Genomic DNA, 20,572 nt, shown 5'->3' with positions numbered 1-20,572 from the left:
GCTTTGTCAAACTCTGAAGTCAGTTCATGGCGAGAAAGCAGCCCTAGAGCCCTGCTCATTTCGTTGGCATGCTTTCAAATCTCCATCAGCCACGCCAAGGCACTGTGGGTCAGGGAAAATGTCCAGACTTAGGGAGCTATCCTGATAATCGGTGTATGAGTGGTCTCTCCTCAGTGAGGCTCTGAAAACACTGTAGATAGTCAAGCTCCAGTGAGGTGTGCTCTCCTCAGTGCAGATAGTGTTGGTGCTGTTGAAAGGGGCTCTGCTCGTAACTGCAGCTGCCGCAGCACCTCAGTCAAGCTGGGGAACCTTATCACTGTCCCATTTGTCCTCCAGAGTGGGGCTGAGGGACTAGGCAATGTGCCATGGCAACTTGTCTGGAGAGGGTAATGAGAAAACAAGCAAACGGCAAGCCAGCCCACCCATGCCAATCAGGACCACCAGGTTTGCCAAGTATTAGACTGCAGTGTCTATGTTAAAGGCAAGATGAATGTCTTGATATACTGCCCAATAACTTGCTTAAAAGGAGAACGCTGATTCAAGGAGCCAGAAAGAAATGTATTGATTTATTTACGCTGTTCGTAATTTTTGATCGTTAGGAACAGTCAAATAGATGGAATTAAATATTCACTGACAGGGAAAAATAAGTGTAAATATACCCAAGGTATATTGTTGATGTTTTGTCTTATCCACGACCCAAGATTTATCCAATCCATGCTGTCTAACAATATTTAAAAACTCAACAAACATTTTAAAACGAATACAAACAAGCGAGGCACTGAATTCTCAAAGTTGACTGAACCAGCAGGAGTTTTTTTCCAGCCTGGGGTCTGATACATTATTCACCTAAACACCTCTTTACCATAAAAAAGACACCACAGTGAAACACGAGAAAGGAATAACGGTAAGCAAAGGAGCAGACTAGCAATTTAACATTTAGTTATGGTCCATTCCACCGAACCCATAAAATCTTAATGAAATGGATCACATTAGCTAACTTAACACGAGTCTCCTGAAGTATTCAGACTATTTATTTATCTTCCCAGCGCGAACCTGGCCACATTTAATGCTCCGTGCAGCCAAAATAACATAAATGAAACTGAATCCATATGGACGCATGTGGAAAAGCACACATACAGAGCTCTGCTGATCTCTGATCTCCGTAGTTCTTCCCTCTTAACATAGCACACACCAAAATACCCCCTTTGTCCCTCTAGCCCAAGGGGTGAATGAGAATCTAGTAACTAAATCCCAGACGAGGAAACAGGAACGATGTGATGTCCATTTTTTAACCACGTAGCCTTAAAGTAAAACGCTGTTATTCATTTAATTCATCATAATTCCTAGATTAACACTATTACTCAAACAAAAGATCATGAAACCTCACTTTCCCTTCATTCCCAGATGTTCTGAAGTCAATGAAAGTGGCGTGAGCTGAACAACACAACAACTGTGCCCTGGACGGAATTTCCTAAGGCATTCCCATTCCTCTTTTGCTTTGCAACTCAAAGCAGACCTTGAAATCAAGGTCCAAAGCCCAGTAATTGACCATTAGGGGCAGAGATGTAGCACGGCATACGTGCACCCACTCCAGACGCCCTATGGGCATCAAGTGGGAAAGATTTACAAAAACCAAAGTGGCGCGCTCACATCCTATAATTGGCACCATACTAAGGTGATCAGTCCCTGGATAAGATTTCATGATGCCTCTCATTAAAATGCCATTAATGCCAGCCATTGCAAGTCCTCTAACTCTGACCAGTTGCTATGATTTAATTTCCTGTGCAGTTTTGTTTTCAGTTTATTGCACAAAGCTCGGTGGATTGAGGGGGCTTAGTTTCAGAAAGCTAGACTATTTCAGTAGCCTACCGTGCTGTCACCAACGAGTCATAAGTCTCGAGAGCTGGGGTGGCCTTATAACGCTGTATGCTCTCAATGTCACCTTCACGATGATGTGCTTACCTTGGCAACTTTGAGCAATTTCAATGTTAATTCATTTAAAAGTTGCATCTGATAAACCACCATCCATATCCATAAATAAATATTTCATCACGTGAAATTAGTTCCTGTGACAAGAACTGATGGTAGTAAGAAGCATTTGCTTGTCCTATGCCTGGCTGCAGCAAAAATTAAGCAAATATCCATTAGGGCTGGGGGAATAATAATAATAAAAAAATCATTATGTAAATGCATTTTGAAAAGTGTCATTTTCATTATAACAATTAAATCATATAATTTATAAACACCACAACAGCGGAACATTTATATTCTAAATAACAGTCAGACCTATCAGAAGCAGCCAAACGTTGCTGTGTACATGACAACACCTAAATGACAGTCAGGCATTATTCCACATGCAAAACAAACATTCTTGAGCCCTTTCAGGCCTGGACCTTAATTTATAAAAATGAATTCCAATTTCAATCTCATTTGCAACATTGGACAGGGAAAAAAATAAAATAAAAAATGCTCAGCACTGAGAAAATACACCATACTATTAGATGTTATTCCCCCAAATTGTTCAGCGCCAGTAAACATGCATTTTCTTCAAATGCACCAAACTGCACCAATTTACGCTTCTACGTCCAATCACTATGGAGTCCACACTGTAACCTGCGCCACAGTGAATATTTTAACTTTTTCATTGGTGTGTGGTAGCACTGCTCCTTGAACGAGGTGACCACATGTGTCCTTCAAGTTCTTGCCCCACTTCATACATTCAGCCAGGTCCAAACGGATATTTGAGGAAATTTCTCTCCACAAACTTGCAGCCATTTGCTGCCATCTTTGTAGTATGGGAAAACTGTGCATCATCCAAATGCAATCACCACTGGGGAACACTCCATCCAAGAGGAATACTTCATTCAAGAGGTAGAATGTGTGCCACGTCAAGTATCTGGATTATACCTGGGCTCATCTAAGAGGAATATTCCTTCTTCTATCATTTCAAACCACTTGTGGCAGAAAGTGGCAAGAATGAGCTGCATTTCTCAGAGGTATTTTTGTGAGGATGTATTCAGAAACGCATCCAATTCCGCAGCCAGCTAAACAAGTTCTCGCTTTAACATTTTCATAAATTTATATCATGATATAGTTCCCAATTTTGGTCGACATGATATTATTCCGATTCAGATCAATTTAAAATTGAGTGCTGAACTGAGTCTGTAATGAACATCAGTCTGTCAGATGATGTAAATAATGTACAGGGGGTCCTCGACTTACGACGTCGATCTGTTCTTATGTCGCTTTGTAAACTGATTTTCGGTGTAAGTCGAAACATACGTATATACTGTAAGCACTTATCCTATCCTAACACCTACCCTCCTCGGTCCCGAGCCGCGTAACCGTGTATTCCGGTTCCGCCGCGCCGCGCACACCAAACATGAAGTTCGCGTTACGACGTTTAAGACGCAAAACCACTTAAGTAGAAACAAGGCTTTATACAGTAAATGGGAGATGTGTTGTAACCACGAAACATTGTACGTCGGGACTGACGTAACCAGAGGACCTGCTGTATACTGAAATATTAAAAATGTGCTTAAAAATCATATTGTTACTGAAACATTATATATTGTGATATATATTGAATTATTGTCCACCCCTAACTGGACACATTAAAACCAACTAACCACTACACACAAAATATCAATGCATGAGGCCAGGCGTAAATTATGTACAAAAACTATACAATGCAAGAGAGAGAGGTTGTCAGTTAAATGTCCTTAATAAATAAACAGGTTTCACAGACGCTTAACAGGGTGACTGGCTGCTCTAGTGATATTCAGATTCAGGCTGTACATTACAGTACATGGAGATTAAATAAACGTGGAGGTACTCTAGCATGGCATGTTTGTTTAGTTTAGATAAAGACTTATTAGTAAAATTTCCTAAACATTGCTGTTATTCTGCACAGCTGCTGCAGGTTCAAGACTATATTATTAAAACATTAGTATAAAAACAAGTAAATATATAAATCATAATAAATTTACCATAAAAAAAAGACTCTATATTTGGATATATTTTGTTGTAGGTCTGTGATAGCAATAAGCCACTAGTGGCCATATGTTACATTTATTTTAAAACATGTCAGGTTTTTAGGTATTAGCATAGTATTTAAACATTGGTAAAGACACTAGCCTTCATGGCCTCTTCTAGGTTAGTGATGTATTCTACCAACACTGTTGGTTTCCCCTCACACTGACCTTAAGGTTCAAAGTTTCATAACTGAATGAAGCAATAGTACAGACATGTGGTTTGCAATACAACATTTTTTTCAGTGTATCTAACAGTAAAGATTCCTTGGTGCATAAATTCTTCATGCAAATGAGTGCCAGTAATATGACGTCGGCTGCTAAATCAAGGTCTGTGTCTGGTGAGTAGACATTTAAGGTTTCCTTTAGAAAAGAAAAGCCACTTTCCAAGTCTCTAAGCCACTAAATCCCTGCTTACAGATGCAACACAATCTCCTCGTATCGATTTGGCCATCTCCCCCAGGTTCAAGGGCCGTCTTATTAAAATGGGCTCTGACGAGCTACACGAAGCAAAACAGTAGTGAGTCCAATAACTTCACGGTCTAGGATTGTGAGATCCACAGAGTCCAACAAAAGTCACAAATAGGTATTAACTTTCCCGTTCCGATTTTCAAGAGAGAATCCCCAGCCCAGCATTCCACAGGAAGTGAGTGTGCCAGGAATTCTTCAACTAATCATATAGAAATCTTAAAAGGCTAAGACAAGGGAGTCTTTGTAAAGTGACAGTGTACAAAGCAGCGTGTAAGCAAAGACTGCCATTTAGTCTCAAAAAAAAAAAAAAAAAAAAAACAAATGAGAAAAAAGGAAAAAGAAATTCGGAGCATATCTTTTACTACCTAAGACTGACATTTCACACTGAGCTTGGGGTCTGTGGAATTTATGACAATTTAAACAGCTTCTTGCTGCCAGCTAAGCAGACAATGGCCACGGCAGGATTCCCCCTCTGCAAGAAGCTAGGCTCAGATTTCCACACACTCACACACACAAAGTTCCCTCAAACACAAAATCCATTTGAAATAATTTCTGGCTTCTTAAATGTAATGCTGAATGGCCAGTGTCTTTGGAGACACATGAAGGATATGTATATGTAATGGTCGAAGACCACAAAAGCCCTGTTGAAGCAATGGCTGGATATTTCCCAAATGATCCTATTTTATCTCCAACTGGACACCCAGCAGCACGATGCAAAAATACAGTTCCAAAAAAATGTCAGATTTAATCAAAGGTCCTTTTACTCAGTGGTTGAATGTGGGGTGCACTCCTCTCAGCATGAAACCCACCAAAACAGTTTCTCTGAAAGTCCATTATGAAAGACATTATTTATCAAAATGGTCCAAAAGCTAGTAAGGCTGCATTTATTTTACAGTAGATTTTACTCACATTGTGGCTTTAAACAATGTCTACACAAGTCAGTCCTCACTGTATTCTTTGCCATATTGTTAATACAGTAACCCTTGATTGTGAAAACAGATTATTCTTAAAAAGCTAGTCTATGACACTGCATTACTGCCATTTATACCATTCTGTAGAGAACAACTCTTTCAGATGTAAAAATGAAATAAATAAATTGTTATAATCAAGGGAAAATGTAATGTTCTGTGCCAAGGTCGATGATATTGCAAGAAGTACAGTGTAAAGTATTCTATACAATGCATCAAGAGAATTACAAACCCCATTTCAAAAGATGTTGGAAAACTGGGCAGAATGTAACACCAAATTCCAAAATGCAATGATGTGCCAATCATTTACACCCTATATTTAATTTATAGTATAAAGACATAAGCTTAAAAAGGCTTGAAGTGAAAAAGTGCATTGGTTATGGAAAAATATGCACATTTTGAAACTGATGCCAGCACCACATTCCAAAAAAAATTGGGACCGTAGCCTGCTGCATCACCTCCTCTAACAACGTTTGGGAACAAAGGAAACCAGTCGTTGTCATTTTGTTTTCCCATTCTTGCTTGTTATACAGCTTCAGTTTTTTCAAATGGTGTTTTCTTATGTAAGACACTATAGACACAAGACACAATATTGCTTTGTGTCAGTTTTTCCATGTTTTCAGGAAAAATCTGATCCCGCTGAGAGTGGAACAGATTGTTGGAGGGTAATGATAATGAACTGAAAGTGTGAGTGATCAGTGACAGAGGTTTCCATGTCGCAATGAAGCCAAAGAAGAAGAATCCCAAGTGTTTCCTTACACCCAGCTTACGTCAAAAATATTCTTTAGTGAGCTATAAATTTGAGGGTGTGACGTGCACTATGTAGGGAGTATGGTGCTCTGTTTAAAAACGCTATGCAGATAAATAGGTCAGGGATCCATACTTACATTTCTTTTATTTAACGTCTAAATGTGGACTACAAGTGTTGACAGAAACAATAAACTATTTAAACATATCTGTTTTTATTCGAGTGGTATTTGAGTAAAGTTTTACAGTTTCCCAACGTTTTTGAAACACAACTGAATTTTGCAACTGAAACACAACAGGATTTACAATTTTTCTAGTTTCCAATAAAGAGCCCTGAATGTAGCTTTAGTGCTTGTCTGTTGCTTCATTAAAACGTCTACATCTTTGCATGTGCACAAACAGAACCGGACTGAATAATAAAATGTATATAAAGTGCAAATATATATAAATGCACTCAAAAATTATTAGGGACAAAATCGTGATCTTAGTTTTCAGATGTAGACAAAGGGGGCAGACAAGTGGCATTAAGGCACACAATAACAGAGTGAGAGACTCAAAGACTTTGCCAACAGACAGCTTTTATAAACTGTGCTTCAATAAAAACCACTTCCTCCAGCAGCCCCCCACCAGTCTCTAAACAGGGGGAGAGTTAGCATTTACAGCCCAGTTCCTGTTTTGGACTGCTGCTCACAAGTCACCCCCTTCTCTCCAGCCCTCTTTCATTCCCTCCCTCCATCCCTCCCTTTTCCGCTCTTTTCAGATCAGTGGAGGAGGCAGCCTGCAGTCTCATGGCCTCAGTCCTTTGTGCTGCACCTATACAAGGTACCGTTTCTGGCTGCTCGTAAAACAATTACAGGCCGTTCCTGCAGATGTTCCATTTGAAGCTTGGCCACTGATGGGTCTAAAGGCTGAGGCTACACCATGTGAGTTCACTGAGTAACTTCACTTACCCCTCAATACAGAGCACTGCCTACAGGACCTACAGTAACGCTATGTCTTTTGTCTCTAACGTTAGCAGCTCAGTGACTCCACCAATCAGACCTTGCCATTAGGAAAGTGTGGGGTAAGCTTTTAAAAGTGCATATTCCAGCAGATATTCACAAAACAATGGATTTCCCATACTTAAGCTAAACATGTTCACAAAGCCTATAAAAGGACACAAATTAATTTGACACGGAAAATAAATAAACCAGCAAAGGCTGGCACAGGGGCAGTGGAGACATTGGGATAAAACGGCTATGTATCATCATATATTTGCATTTTTTTTACCTAGAAATGTATTACACAATAAAATATCAATCCTATAAGTATTTAATTTGTCCACTGTTATCATGTGTACATTTACTTCCTGTGCCTGTCCTTTCCAGTGTGAGAAATAACAACTTAACACAATGGGTCATGAAGGATGTGTGACCATCAAGAAGCCATTACTGTGAAAAAGAAACCACCAAAAAAAAGAACAGCCTTTGCACTAAAAGTAGTTATTAATAGATGTGCAATGTGGTTTGCAGGTGAGATTTTTATGCCAAGTTAAAAATGCAACCAACTTTGACAACTGAACAAAGGACGTGTGAAAAATACCCACAGGTTAACCGGAAAAAACAGAAATGAGCCTTCACAAAAGAAAGAAAGCTGGAAGGGATGAGTACTAAATATATGATATTATATAGCTGTTGAGGCTTCTTTTTTCTTTTTTATGAGAAAATGGAATGGCAATGTGGACTGGTAATAAATTAAATACATTAAATGAAAGTGTGGTCTCTGATTATAAAGAGCACTCTTTATCTAATATTGATATAGAATATATCCAGTCATACCACTGCCACATAATCCCAGGAATATGTTTAAATGCAACAAAGGGTGAAACAAAAAAAATGATTCCTTACTGTGCACAGGCAAGATGTAAAATATGAATGTGTCAGTGACATCTCCTTTTGGCAAACATTGTTCCAGACAGAGGACAGACGTATCATGCCATACAGCCAGAGACCCAATTATTTCAGCTCTGTGTGTGTGAGCGCGTGTGCACGTGCTCACATGCATGCCCAGCCAGCAGAGAAAGAGAAAAATAGTGAGAGTGAGTGTTCACGTGTGTGTGTGTGTGTAGGAATGCTGAAGGCATTATGGGCAGGAAAACCATCACTGTTCACCACACATTTCATAATTGAGCAGGGAATGTCTCAGTTCAGATATTTTGAGGACTACAAACACAATTAGTGAATTTGCATTCATATTTACAACATTCGGAAATAAACTGGTTGGTTAATTCAAATACAAATATAAATTGTCTGTGAGGAGTGTGGTGTTCTCCCTGTGTCCACGTGGGTTTCCTCCGGGTGACTGTCTGTGAGGAGTGTGGTTTGTTCTCTCTGTGTTTGCGTGGGTTTCCTCTGGGTGACTGTATGCGAGGAGTGTGGTTTGTTCTCCCTGTGTCTGGGTGGGTTTCCTCCGGGTGACTGTATGTGAGGAGTGTGGTTTGTTCTCTCTGTGTCTGCGTGGGTTTTCTCCGGGTGACTGTATGTGAGGAGTGTGGTGTTTTCCCTGTGTCCGCGTGAGTTTCCTCCAGGTGACTGTCTGTGAGGAGTGTGGTTTGTTCTCTCTGTGTCTGCGTGAGTTTCCTCCGGGTGACTGTCTGTGAGGAGTGTGGTTTGTTCTCCCTGTGTCTGCGTGAGTTTCCTCCGGGTGACTGTCTGTGAGGAGTGTGGTGTGTTCTCCCTGTGTCTGCGTGGGTTTCCTCCGGATGCTCCGGTTTCCTCCCACAGTCCAAAAACACACGTAGGTAGGTGGATTGACGACTGAAAATGTCTGTAGGTGTGAGTGTGTTTCGCCCTGTGAAGGACTGGTGCCCCTCAGGGTGTATTCCTGCCTAGTGATTCCAGGTAGGCTCCGGACCCACTGCGACCCTGAACTGGATAAGCGCTTACAGATAATGAATGAATAATCATTAACTTCTGTTAATCTTTTACCAGTTGGTGAAGTATAATAGGTAACATCACTGCCTTCCACTTGCCCTACAAATTAAATAGCTGGACTTCTAACCGGCCTGTCTCAGTGAAAGGTTTCATTAAACAATGCTCTGGTTAAGAACATGAGCCAAATTCATTTAAATCTACACAACAAATGCATTATCAAGACAATGATCCACAATCTAAACAAATGTCGATTTTGGCATTGTATGCTTTTCAATATATTGTACAGTTTGGAACAGAAAGATTTAAAAAAAAAAAAAGACAAAACACAGAAGCTAAGATTAAATTAAATGGTCCAAAGCAAACAATGCGATTATTATTCATAATGATGAGATTATATACTGTAAGTATACAGGCCTACTGTATCTCATTTTACAGTCACAGCTGAGTTTACTTCAAATTAGAAGGACTTTTTTTTTTAAAGGCAGTTATTATATAAATTAAAAAAAAAATGATTGTATGCTGAATCTTCAGTTGTGGCTCTTCTACATTCTGAGAGTACTGCTCACACTGCCACTTAGGTTTTATAAAGGGAAAACGCATCACACGTGGCATAGACAAACTCAGTATCTTAAGAGAGATAAATTAAACCCAAAAGTGGAAAAACACCCCTATAAACACCTACATAATACCTGATAGTCTCCTGCCATTCAGAAAAGACCGTAACATGAGCCCGTCTATTACCAGAACAAGTCTAGGGGCTGTTTTGGCAGACACTGACTACATCTCCTCACACATCACAAAAGCAGCTTTTCCATGAGGCTGAGTCTGAATTGATAGTGTAATTTAATCTGAGCGCAGGCTGAATCTGTGACTGGAAAGAACCTTTAAGATTTGATATCTGATGGAGGACAACATTACTACATCCATATCATAATGTGTATAGCATGTTAACAATGTTTACTTAATGTAACCATGCATATCCTGCAGTCAGCAGCTGCACATGCACATTGTTAAGCTAAATTGGTTAGAATACACTGGTAGTATACAAGGTAAACTTTTCTCCATTTTGATAAATATGTTGGCAATTAATTACTAAGGGGTATAATCAGGTGAAAGCGATGAACCCCGCCCTTTTATTTCTTCCATTAGCCCTGCAGGGTTCATGTGCTGACTAAGGATAGATTGCTCCACTGAAGAAGAAAGATCTCTGGCAAAGCCCGAATGAAAGAGCGGAAGACTACACGGGCCAAACCCATATTTAAGTCATACTTGGCCTGAGGAGAAAGTTGTATTATGGAGCACATAAGGGTCTTACCTTATCTGGAATGTGCATACAAAACCACAGCTGTCTGATCAGGGAAAGCACATGCGGTGGCAGAGTTAAAAGACTCACGACTCAGAGACCACCACAGGCCAACATACTGACCTGATCATGAGACCCCCACAAAGGGGAAAGTAGAGGGCATGCTGGCGGCTTATAATGACTTGTATTACATTAACATGTGGAAAGTGGTGAAATGTTTTAAATTATATATGATTTATGGCATTTGGTAGATACTATTATTCAGTGCAACATTTTACTTTAAATCATAGGCTCCTGAGTGGTGCAGTAATCTAAGAGTTGGCTCTGGTGATGCGTCAGCTATCCAAGCCCTGGATCCCAAGAGAGTCAAACCGGCTTTGCTCTCTGGTTGAGTAGGACGCCTCCCCCGCAGAGTGCTAGGCCGTCTATTGGCATTTGATATTCTCCTCCAGTGCATAGAGCTGTCCATTGAGGTCCGAAAAGAGATGGTGGTTGGCTTCACATGACACAGAGGACGCATTAGCTGGCTTTTGGTGCTTTATGGGATATTTGGGATAAATATTCATTCATTATCTGTAAGCGCTTATCCAGTTCAGGGTCACAGTGGGTCAAGATCCTACCTGAAATCATTGGGTGCAAGGCGGGAATACACCCTGGAGGGGGAGCCAGTCCTTCACAGGGCAACACACAAATTCACTCACACACTTGAGTCGCCAATCCACATACCAACGTGTGTTTTTGGACTGTGGGAGGAAACTGGAGCACCCGGAGGAAACCCACGCAGACACAGGGAGAACACGCCACACAGTCAGTCACCCGGAGCAGGAATCGAACCCGCAACCTCCAGGTCCCTGGAGCTGTGTGACTGCGACACTACCTGCTGCGCCACCGTACCGCCCTGGGATAAATATTCTAAGCCTAAAATTAAATCCAATCTACACTTGTGGTCCATTTACCCCATAATCACAGACGTCTCTTTAAGAAACATGATCCTCCCTGGACCGAGGGGCATTTTTAAAAGTTGTCTGTGTGTCTGAAAAGTGCTGAACGTTTTTAGCTGTGGTTGAGCCAGCAAACTTTCATCAAACCAACAAACTCACCACATGAAAAATGTGAAAGTGTAGCTCTACCTGTTAATTGCACTTCAGAGAAAATGAAAGACTCTGCTGAGGAAAACTTGAAAGAAAGTAAGTATTTCAAGGTGTGTGTGTGTGTGTGTGTGTGTATCCCTATAACACTTGATCAAGTCCTGTGCTCATAGAATCTCTTTTACAGATCACAAATCATTGTGTAGTATTACTCTCCAAAACAAAAAGTGATTTCATGAAGAACGGACCAACAGTAATGCCAATAAAATTTCTTTACATTAACATTAAACGCTAACCATGTTCTTGTTTTTCTTGCTATGTTCAAATTTGAGAAACTCTGACACTGGGGGCAAAAAAAAACAAAAAAAAAAACAGAGAAACTCTCTCTTTGATGGCATCATAAAAACGGCAGCTGGCACTGCACAGAATGCATTCTAGCCTTTTTCAAAGGCAGCTGTCTAGATGCTTTCCATAAACTTATTATATTTACGTGGTGATTACTTGGTGAAACAATGCAGTCGTGACGCACCTGAGGCAGCTACAACGAGACTTCAGTGCAGACACGTCAACAAACTTCTGCCCAGCAGTGTTCCCAGACCCCTCACAGCTGTTCCTTTTCGAAAGTGGACACCAGAGAGTGGACTGATATCTTGATGCAAAGAATGTACAGGTGGCATGAGGCTTATAATGAAATTACTGCCCGGGTCAATATCTGATACAGCAGCAACATGCCACAAAGCAACGTTATTGGTATGGCTATCAAATAACAACACACACACACACACACACACACACCTCTTTGGTACATCATACTCAAGCAAACTTAAGCAAAAACACAGACAGTATATTTCCCTCCAGAAAATAGATTCTTCTTTAGGTTTCTTTAGGATCTGTTAGCGTTTATCCATGAAGGCATCTGCGAGGTCAGATACAGATGTTATGTCTGATTAGTTCTGGGTGTCAAACACCACTGTCAGTCCAAAAGGTACTGAAAGCCTCCAACACGGTTGCATTACTCCACAGTGTAAGAGGGGGGGGGGCTCATAGCCCTGTTGCCAATGCTTGGCATTAAGCGTGGTTTCATTAAGAAATAGATATAGAGCCAGTAGAACAGCAGTGGAAGAGATAACAGAGGACAAACCTTTAAATGGTTTGTCAGCTGTAAGATTTTAAAGTGAGAAAATACAGAAATATAAAATAGACCTGACTCTTACAGATAAATAATAATAATAATATCTTCATTTCCCACATGGCCTACTAAATGCAGTATTTCCACTCCTCAAGAACAAATATGATCATGCATTTTCATGCTGGCATGATATTTCGCTTTAGAGGAGTGGTTAAATCTGGCTGATGCCTCCTTCCATCTGTGGCAAGATTTTATTGAGTCTCGGGTTAAGCTGCAACAGACGAAGTGCATAATGGGAGAAGAAGAAGCCATTTTGTGAGAAGAATAAAAGATATCCAGCGAATTCTTAATTCATTCTTAATTTTTTTGATTGATCTGCTTCACAAGAGATATAACAATGCCATAATGTAATCATGCCTTATCATAGCCCAGGTGATCTATCCTAATCATCACAAAAGGAAAGTCAAGGATGTGTTTTGTACATTGTATGAGTCATGTCACAACGCCAAATGCCAAGCATCAGCGAGAGGTTTACACATTCCCCCAGCATTGACCTGTGTGTTAGTGGAAGTGGAACTGCATTGTCTAGAGTGATGAAGCATCATCAAATACCTGTGGAATGAACTGAAGTGGAGTTTGTAATCACAACTAAATCACTCAACATCAGTAGCCGACCTCGCTAAAGCTCTCAAACACAATCAAATCCTCACAGAAACGTTCCAATATTTCGTTTATAATTCTCAGAGAAGGAGAGAGAAAATGGGGACATGAATTCAATTATATCTATGCATCCCTTTACAAAAAGACTACACACTGGCTGGTGTTTACGCCTGCACCAACTGCAGGAACAGTGTAGAACTGATAGTGTCTCTGAACACAGACAACACCTTCTCTAGTCACTTCTGTGCTCCATTGGTAAATAATGCACATTTCTGCCATTTTAATCCTGTTTTTTGGAGGTGGCGGGTGGCATAGCTGGGTACAGGTGAAATGAACGGCCGTGTTCTAGTCCATTCTTTTGCTTAAGTGGGTTAGATAGAGTAGCCCCCTCCCCAAATCCCCCATCCCAACACTAAATATCAGGTTTCCAAGGCTACACAGCATGGCTGCTAATCATAGCATTTTTTTTCTCCAAGCTGGGCACATTTTCATCCCTGTTCAAATGTGTCTGGCTTGCAATAATTTCCCCAAAAATTGTGGTATTCACACAATCTCTGCACAATATCGTCATTTTCAAACAAGTTCTGTTCAGAGGAAACTGTATATTTGGTAAACTGGGACATATCTCTGGCATACTACTACTACACAAGTGACGGAATGCCACTTCAGACATAATTTCAGTGAAAGGCAAGTATAATAAACAAAGGCTTCTCTTTTAACTGAAGCAGGGAGGCATCTGGTGTAATACAGAACAGCTGCTGAATGGGAAAGGCCTTTTAAATAGTGGAGGAGCTTCTGAAAAAAGGAGGGCTTTAAAAAGAGGACTTTTTAATATGATTAAAAGAGAGAGAGAGAGAGAGAGAGAGAGAGAGAGATCCACCCTGATGAGATTGAGAAAACAGAGACAAAGGTGAAGAGCGAGAAAGTAGTAAAATACTAGTTAGAGTTAGAGACATACTCAGACAACACTAGACAAAGAAACAATTACTGAGACAGACACAGAGAGAAAGAGTGACAGACAGGGTTTTTTTTTCTTTGAGTTTTTAAACCAGACTTGTATTCACTATTTGTTACAAAAAAGAAACTTCTGGAATCAAGTGCAATTCTTATTTTAACACGTCAGAGAATAATAAAACACCTCTATGGAGTCCTCTATGGTGCACAGAGCCCCATCATAGTCTCACACATTCAGAAAACTGCCCATGTTCATCATCGTCTTATAAAACACAAAATCATCTTTGATTCTGAATTACACCAAACCTTTAAAAATCAGACAGACATCACAATTTACACCAGAGTCCAGCTTCTTCTTTCTGCTAAAAGACAGAGAGAGAGAAAGAGAGAAAGACAGACAGATCCACCCTGACCAAATACAGACTCAGCGCCCACTATATTTGTCCTGCCAATAAAGCACATTTGAATTTGACAAATAGACAGAAAGAGAGACACAGACATAACCACGGACAGAAACAGAGTAAGAGAAAGAGAGAGAGAGACAGACAAACAGAGAGAAAGAGAGAGAGAGACAGACAAACAGAGAGAAAGAGAGAGAGAGACAGACAAACAGAGAGAAAGAGAGAGAGAGACAGACAAACAGAGAGAGCGAGAGAGAGAGACAGACAAACAGAGAGAGCGAGAGAGAGAGACAGACAAACAGAGAGAGCGAGAGAGAGAGACAGACAAACAGAGAGAGCGAGAGAGAGAGACAGACAAACAGAGAGAGCGAGAGAGAGAGACAGACAAACAGAGAGAGCGAGAGAGAGAGACAGACAAACAGAGAGAGCGAGAGAGAGAGACAGACAAACAGAGAGAGAGAGACAGAGAGACAGACAAACAGAGAGAGAGAGACAGAGAGACAGAGAGAGAGAGACAGACAAACAGAGAGAGAGAGACAGACAAACAGAGAGAGAGAGACAGACAAACAGAGAGAGAGAGAGAGAGAGACAGACAAACAGAGAGAGAGAGAGAGAGAGACAGACAAACAGAGAGAGAGAGAGAGAGAGACAGACAAACAGAGAGAGAGAGAGAGAGAGACAGACAAACAGAGAGAGCGAGAGAGAGAGACAGACAAACAGAGAGAGCGAGAGAGAGAGACAGACAAACAGAGAGAGCGAGAGAGAGAGACAGACAAACAGAGAGAGAGAGAGAGAGAGACAGACAAACAGAGAGAGAGAGACAGACAAACAGAGAGAAAGAGAGAGAGAGACAAACAGAGAGACACCGACAGACAAACAGAGAGACTGAAACAGAGAGAGAGAAACAGACAGACAAAGAGAGAGAGAGAGAGAGAGAGAGAGAGAGAGAGAAACAGACAGACAAAGACAGAAACAGAGAGAGAGAGACACAGAGAGAGAAAGAGAAACAGAGAGAGAGACAAACAAAGACAAAGAGAGAAACAGAGAGAACGAGACAGAGAGACTGACATAACCACAGACAGAAAGAGAGAAAGACAGACAAAAACACACAGACACAAGTGATACAGCTGTTCTTTTGCTAGACAGCTTGGTGAGCCGATAGGTATTAAACTGTCAAACGCACTCGTCTGCGCGCAAGTTTTCCCTCTAAACTTCCCTCCTGCTCCTCCTGACACTGGCTGGCTCTGATCAAAGCCTGGAGCCGGGGGTGGGGGTGTTGAAGGAACCTCACGGGACCCCAAATAAAAAGCTTGATTGTTTATGTTACGTGCGCTCCATAAATTCTGACCTGTCTAAGAAAGCGGGTTATCTGTATCCAGTATCTACAGAGGCCAACTGCTCAACTGCGGATTATCCAGGAGTCCCCATACAGCGCTGTGGCCCTGAGGCCCTTAATTAAAGGGCCCCTTCCATGAAAAACTGAATTACTTACTTTATTTATTTATGTTTTGATGATGTAGGATTTAAGACGGGTACAGAATTTACTTCCCCTCTCCATATACGGAAACAGCAAGTTCCATTTGTTCTGTCACAAATACATTAAGATCTACCTATTCATTCAGAGGTTACACAGACCTCTTCAGCCCACAGTGCTTTTTGAAATAGAGTGATGTGTGCTGGCTGGTGGAGCAGAGCCTAAACAGTCCAAAATGAGGCTGAGTGCTTCATTCAAAGTTCACACCGACTGGAATATGTTGTTCTCAGCACGTCCGATCTGAAATGACCTTACTTTAACTTCAGCGGTGATGTACAGCACTGTTCACTGAGCGTAAGCTCCCACTTCCCTCCAACAGTCAGCAACACATACTTTAGTCAAACTGATTATAAACATCTCCAAAAAAAAGTGCAAGAAACAAAGAAGGATCTCTTCACAGAAAAAAAACGTGAACAAGCTCAGAAAGTACTTATGCCTTTAATTTGTCACGGTGGGAAAAAATACATTAGAGTGCATACCATATACTTTTCAACTGAGGGGGCTGCGAGAATCTCTTAGGTGGTGTCAGAGGGAAGGATTTATGAGAGGTTAAGTATCCTCCTGCTGGTTTTGAACTTTTTCAGAAGGCTCTGCACCACATTTGTCAAGGAGAAGGAGGAGGAGGGGCTCAAGGGAAGGACGTTAAAGCAAACGTACATTTGGCGCACCTCTCGTCATCAAAGGCCTCCGATGCATGTTTCAAGTAGTTTCCAAATTAGGAGCAGGGTGATTTACAGTCTGTTCTAATGCGCTGAGAAAATAAATAGGGCAGGGGAGATTTTCACCACGTTGTCACCACAAAGACACACAGCTCCTGGAAACTGCATCCCTTCTAGAACACTTTCAAACACCAATATCAAGTGATTTTCCGAGATATAAATTAAACCCGTTACGGTTGGGAGCACATGCAAAGAAAAAATAAATGTGAAAAATAATACTGCCACACATGCACTGAAAGCCAGTCTTGTTCATATTGGGTGTTAAATCAACGCCGAGGCCCAGGTCTACTACGGCACTAAACCAGGTTGAGTCATGGCACAGTTTACTGCAAATCCACGCCGTTTCTTTAGATCCATGTCATGATGAAGAATATTAAACGCTAAAGTCCATTTATCCAGTGACTATAACACCATCCTGCCTTCTTACTTGTTTGTGTTTACCACTTGCACTTCATAAATAATAAAAATAAGAAAAATAGCCATCTCCTGTTGTCATGCCAACGGCATCATATAATCACATTTCCATGCTCACGAATTTGTGATGCCTTCTACACACAGCTTTCCCTGCGTTGCAGAAAGAGCTGGAGCGCTCGCCCTCAAGAAGCAGCATAATCTCCACAATCTGGTCTCAATAAAGTGTAATGAGAGACAGAGAGACGCACAGAGAGAGAGACGCACACACTGCCCGGCACTTGTCACGTCAAAGCAAAACGCAAAGCATGAGCAGCAAAGAAAGGGGAAACTACTTCAATCCAACAAAATATTTTAATTGATCCCTTCCGTCCTGCAAGCTCCACCATGTCCCCTGCTGTCTAAGACACTACCTTCAACCTCCTTTGTTCACTCCTTCACACACTTACTCTCTCCTCTCATGTAATTTGAACAGTGCCTGGTTAAAAACATGCGCTCTTTTTTTCCCCCCATCTTTACTTCACAATAAAAAAAAAATGTTGCATATTATATATTCGTATATTTATCAATAACATACCTCTATAATGCTTTTATTAATGGTTCAATATAGAACCACGGAAAGGGAAAGAATAGTAGTTTCATGGAGAAAAAGAAAAGGGTTGTTTGCACTCCTCACTGGAACTAAAAGCCTGTTATATAAAGGTTTTTTATAATAATAAAAAAATCCATTATCCCTTTTCTGTATTATAGATCTGTGTTTGTTAAAAGTGCAGTGTATTGTATATGTCCCAGCTCTCTTTCACGCAAACTGCAAACCGCCCAAGACAAAAAGTTTGTTAGACCACAAGAGGGAACCTAGATTAACACCTACAAGGCACTAATTCCAACACCTTTTCAACGTAAATCCATTCTGTGAATGAAAACCACTTGTCACAGTAGGTTACTTTAGTTTATAAACTGAGAAACAATTTCTAGTCAAGTCAATGTCACACTTTCTCAGGGAATAAGAACATTGAGTGGTCCTTAAAGCATTAACACATACGAGCCCCGTCCAACTGCTGCACAGAGAAATGTCTAGGAGCACAAATGCATGAAATCACTGTGCACTAATAGGAAGAAAATTCTACTGTACAAAGCTGGAATGATCTCGCCAATCAAGCACTACAACACAGAGGTGGACAATATGATAATTCTACGATTGATTTAGTCAGTAAACGTGTTTCGTGTCATGATATATCATACAGTTTCCCACAAAGATGCAATGTATCTGTCTGTATAGTGGTATGAATACAGAACACTGAACTAAATACACACATTTACACACAGCAGCACACCGTCATCTAAATAGTTGGCTCTTGCAGAGTACAGTAAACACATTTTTATAAAATTCTGAGGATGTTTCCTCACCATTTGCTAGCTCTCCAGGCTACACACTTGAAACCGGGCTAACGTGTTTACAAAGCCCCAGTGTCAGAAATTGGGTATTAAAAATAAAAATGGCAGTATGCTAGGCTTCTCTGGAGGCTTTCAGACAACTGGAGTATGAAATGAGATGAGGATATTGCTCTATTCCTGCTCCATAGGTGGGTAGTGTTGTCTTATTTTTGCTGTAGATGGAACTGACCATAAATATGGGAGACCACTGACTGAAAGTGCTACAAAACTAAACTGTTCCACATTAAAAGATGCTGAGCTTCTGAACGTAAACAAACCAGAGGGAACAGGGTTTCCCCACAATCTTAGGCATTTTCAAGTTATACAATGATTTAATATATTAATCATTATCACTAACACTTAACTACATTTACAGACGTTTAACTGTTAATATGATAACGGAATAATAGGCTTTATCTACACAGTTATAGTTTGGTATAGTAGGCTACTTAAGGAGGTGTCGCGATACGGCATGTACGTGTCAGTACGCGTGAAATATCGCGAGGTGTTTGTTATATTGTCCACTACTATCAACAACAGCTTCCAACACCAACAGATACCACAGAAGCCGCCGCCACGAAGAAAAGCGAAGGGGTTTCATTACCTCTTTTCGGCTTCGGGAAACTTTCGTGCAGGTGAAAGACCACTTTCTCCACGAAGTGCTGGATGTTGCTGTGCTCCGGTCCGCGGACGAACACCATCCAGTCGTGCGTGAAGCCCTCCGCGGTGGGCTTTCTGCGCACCTGAGCGCGGTGACCGAGCTCGAGCTTCACCTGAACAGCGCCCTGCAGTACACGCACGCACACACACACGGAGAGAGAGAGAGGGAGAGAAAGAAACGTTACATTCATCTATTCAACTAGTGCCCACTCTCCACTGCACTGTAATAACTACGCACGCGCTGGCAGAATCTGAACAGGAATCAAGAAGTCCTCAATTCTAATAAAAAAAAAAACACTTACTTTCTGCATCTTCTCCCAAACACTACAAAAGAAAATGCCATGCAGTGACCTCTCCGCAACGTAAGAGAGGATGTTGTTTAAATGCAACACATTCAGCTACACGCACGTGCAGAGCCTCCAACTTTTTCCAATGTGCTTAAACCATACGGCTGCACGCGTTTAGCGCACGAACCACCTTTCCTCTTCTTATGGCATGAGAGACAGAGAAAGAGAGTGAGAGAGAGAGAGGGAGAGAGGGGAAGAAAAAGCAGGGCAGAGACGCCGTTGCGAGCGGCCGCTGCTCTGGAGGTGAAGCTCGGTACTCACCGAAGCGGCCATGGCTCGCGGGCCGGTGAGAACAGCGCTATTTCATGGAGAGTGCGAGCTGGCGGCGGAGAGCGGAGCGCGCGGGCAGCCGGTCGCAGTCATGGTCTCTCTTCATTGAGCTCAGCCCGAGTTTCAAAGACTGAGCAGCCCAGCGGCGCGCATGCGCACTGACGCGAGGGGGGGGGCGCACGCGCACGCACGGTGCGGCGCACAGCTCGGGCCAATGAGGGGCGACCAAACAACGCGGGCTGGACCTTAACCCAAAAATCACCAGAAAGTAGTGAAAGTCGTAACCTAACCGTTAATTCAGGGAAAAATTCGCAGATTTGTTGTTTTCTGAATATTTTCAGGTTATATTTTCAGTTGTGTTTACAGTCAGTACTACTTTAAAAAGAAAACCCTGCATTGCCTCATATTTCTGTAGGATGCATCAAATGGACCAGGATAGCTAGCTTAAAGTCTCCCTCGCTCATTGATTGCAGCTCTTTTCTTCAAAATTGTACATTTCTGTTTATTAATTTCCAGGAATAAAACACCTTAAA

At 41.4% G+C, this 20,572-nt stretch overlaps 1 protein-coding gene across 1 annotated transcript in view; it reads right to left on the bottom strand.

Moving 5' to 3' along the window:
• mllt3 (MLLT3 super elongation complex subunit) overlaps positions 1-20,151 on the bottom strand; it is a 53,544-nt gene extending 33,393 nt beyond the window's left edge. Inside the window, exons 1-2 of the mRNA XM_066681355.1 lie at positions 20,031-20,151; positions 19,367-19,547 (exon numbers count right to left, since the gene is read on the bottom strand). Coding sequence (XP_066537452.1) covers positions 19,367-19,547; positions 20,031-20,042 — 193 coding nt within the window. The 5' untranslated portion in view covers positions 20,043-20,151. The remainder of the gene's footprint in view (positions 1-19,366; positions 19,548-20,030) is intronic.
• Positions 20,152-20,572: the final 421 nt, after the last annotated feature.

Source organism: Hoplias malabaricus, chromosome 9 (genome assembly GCF_029633855.1).
Source record: "Hoplias malabaricus isolate fHopMal1 chromosome 9, fHopMal1.hap1, whole genome shotgun sequence".
Taxonomy (NCBI): domain Eukaryota; kingdom Metazoa; phylum Chordata; class Actinopteri; order Characiformes; family Erythrinidae; genus Hoplias; species Hoplias malabaricus.
Note: the sequence above shows the minus strand (reverse complement) of the source record. Positions and strands in the feature narration are given on the sequence as shown.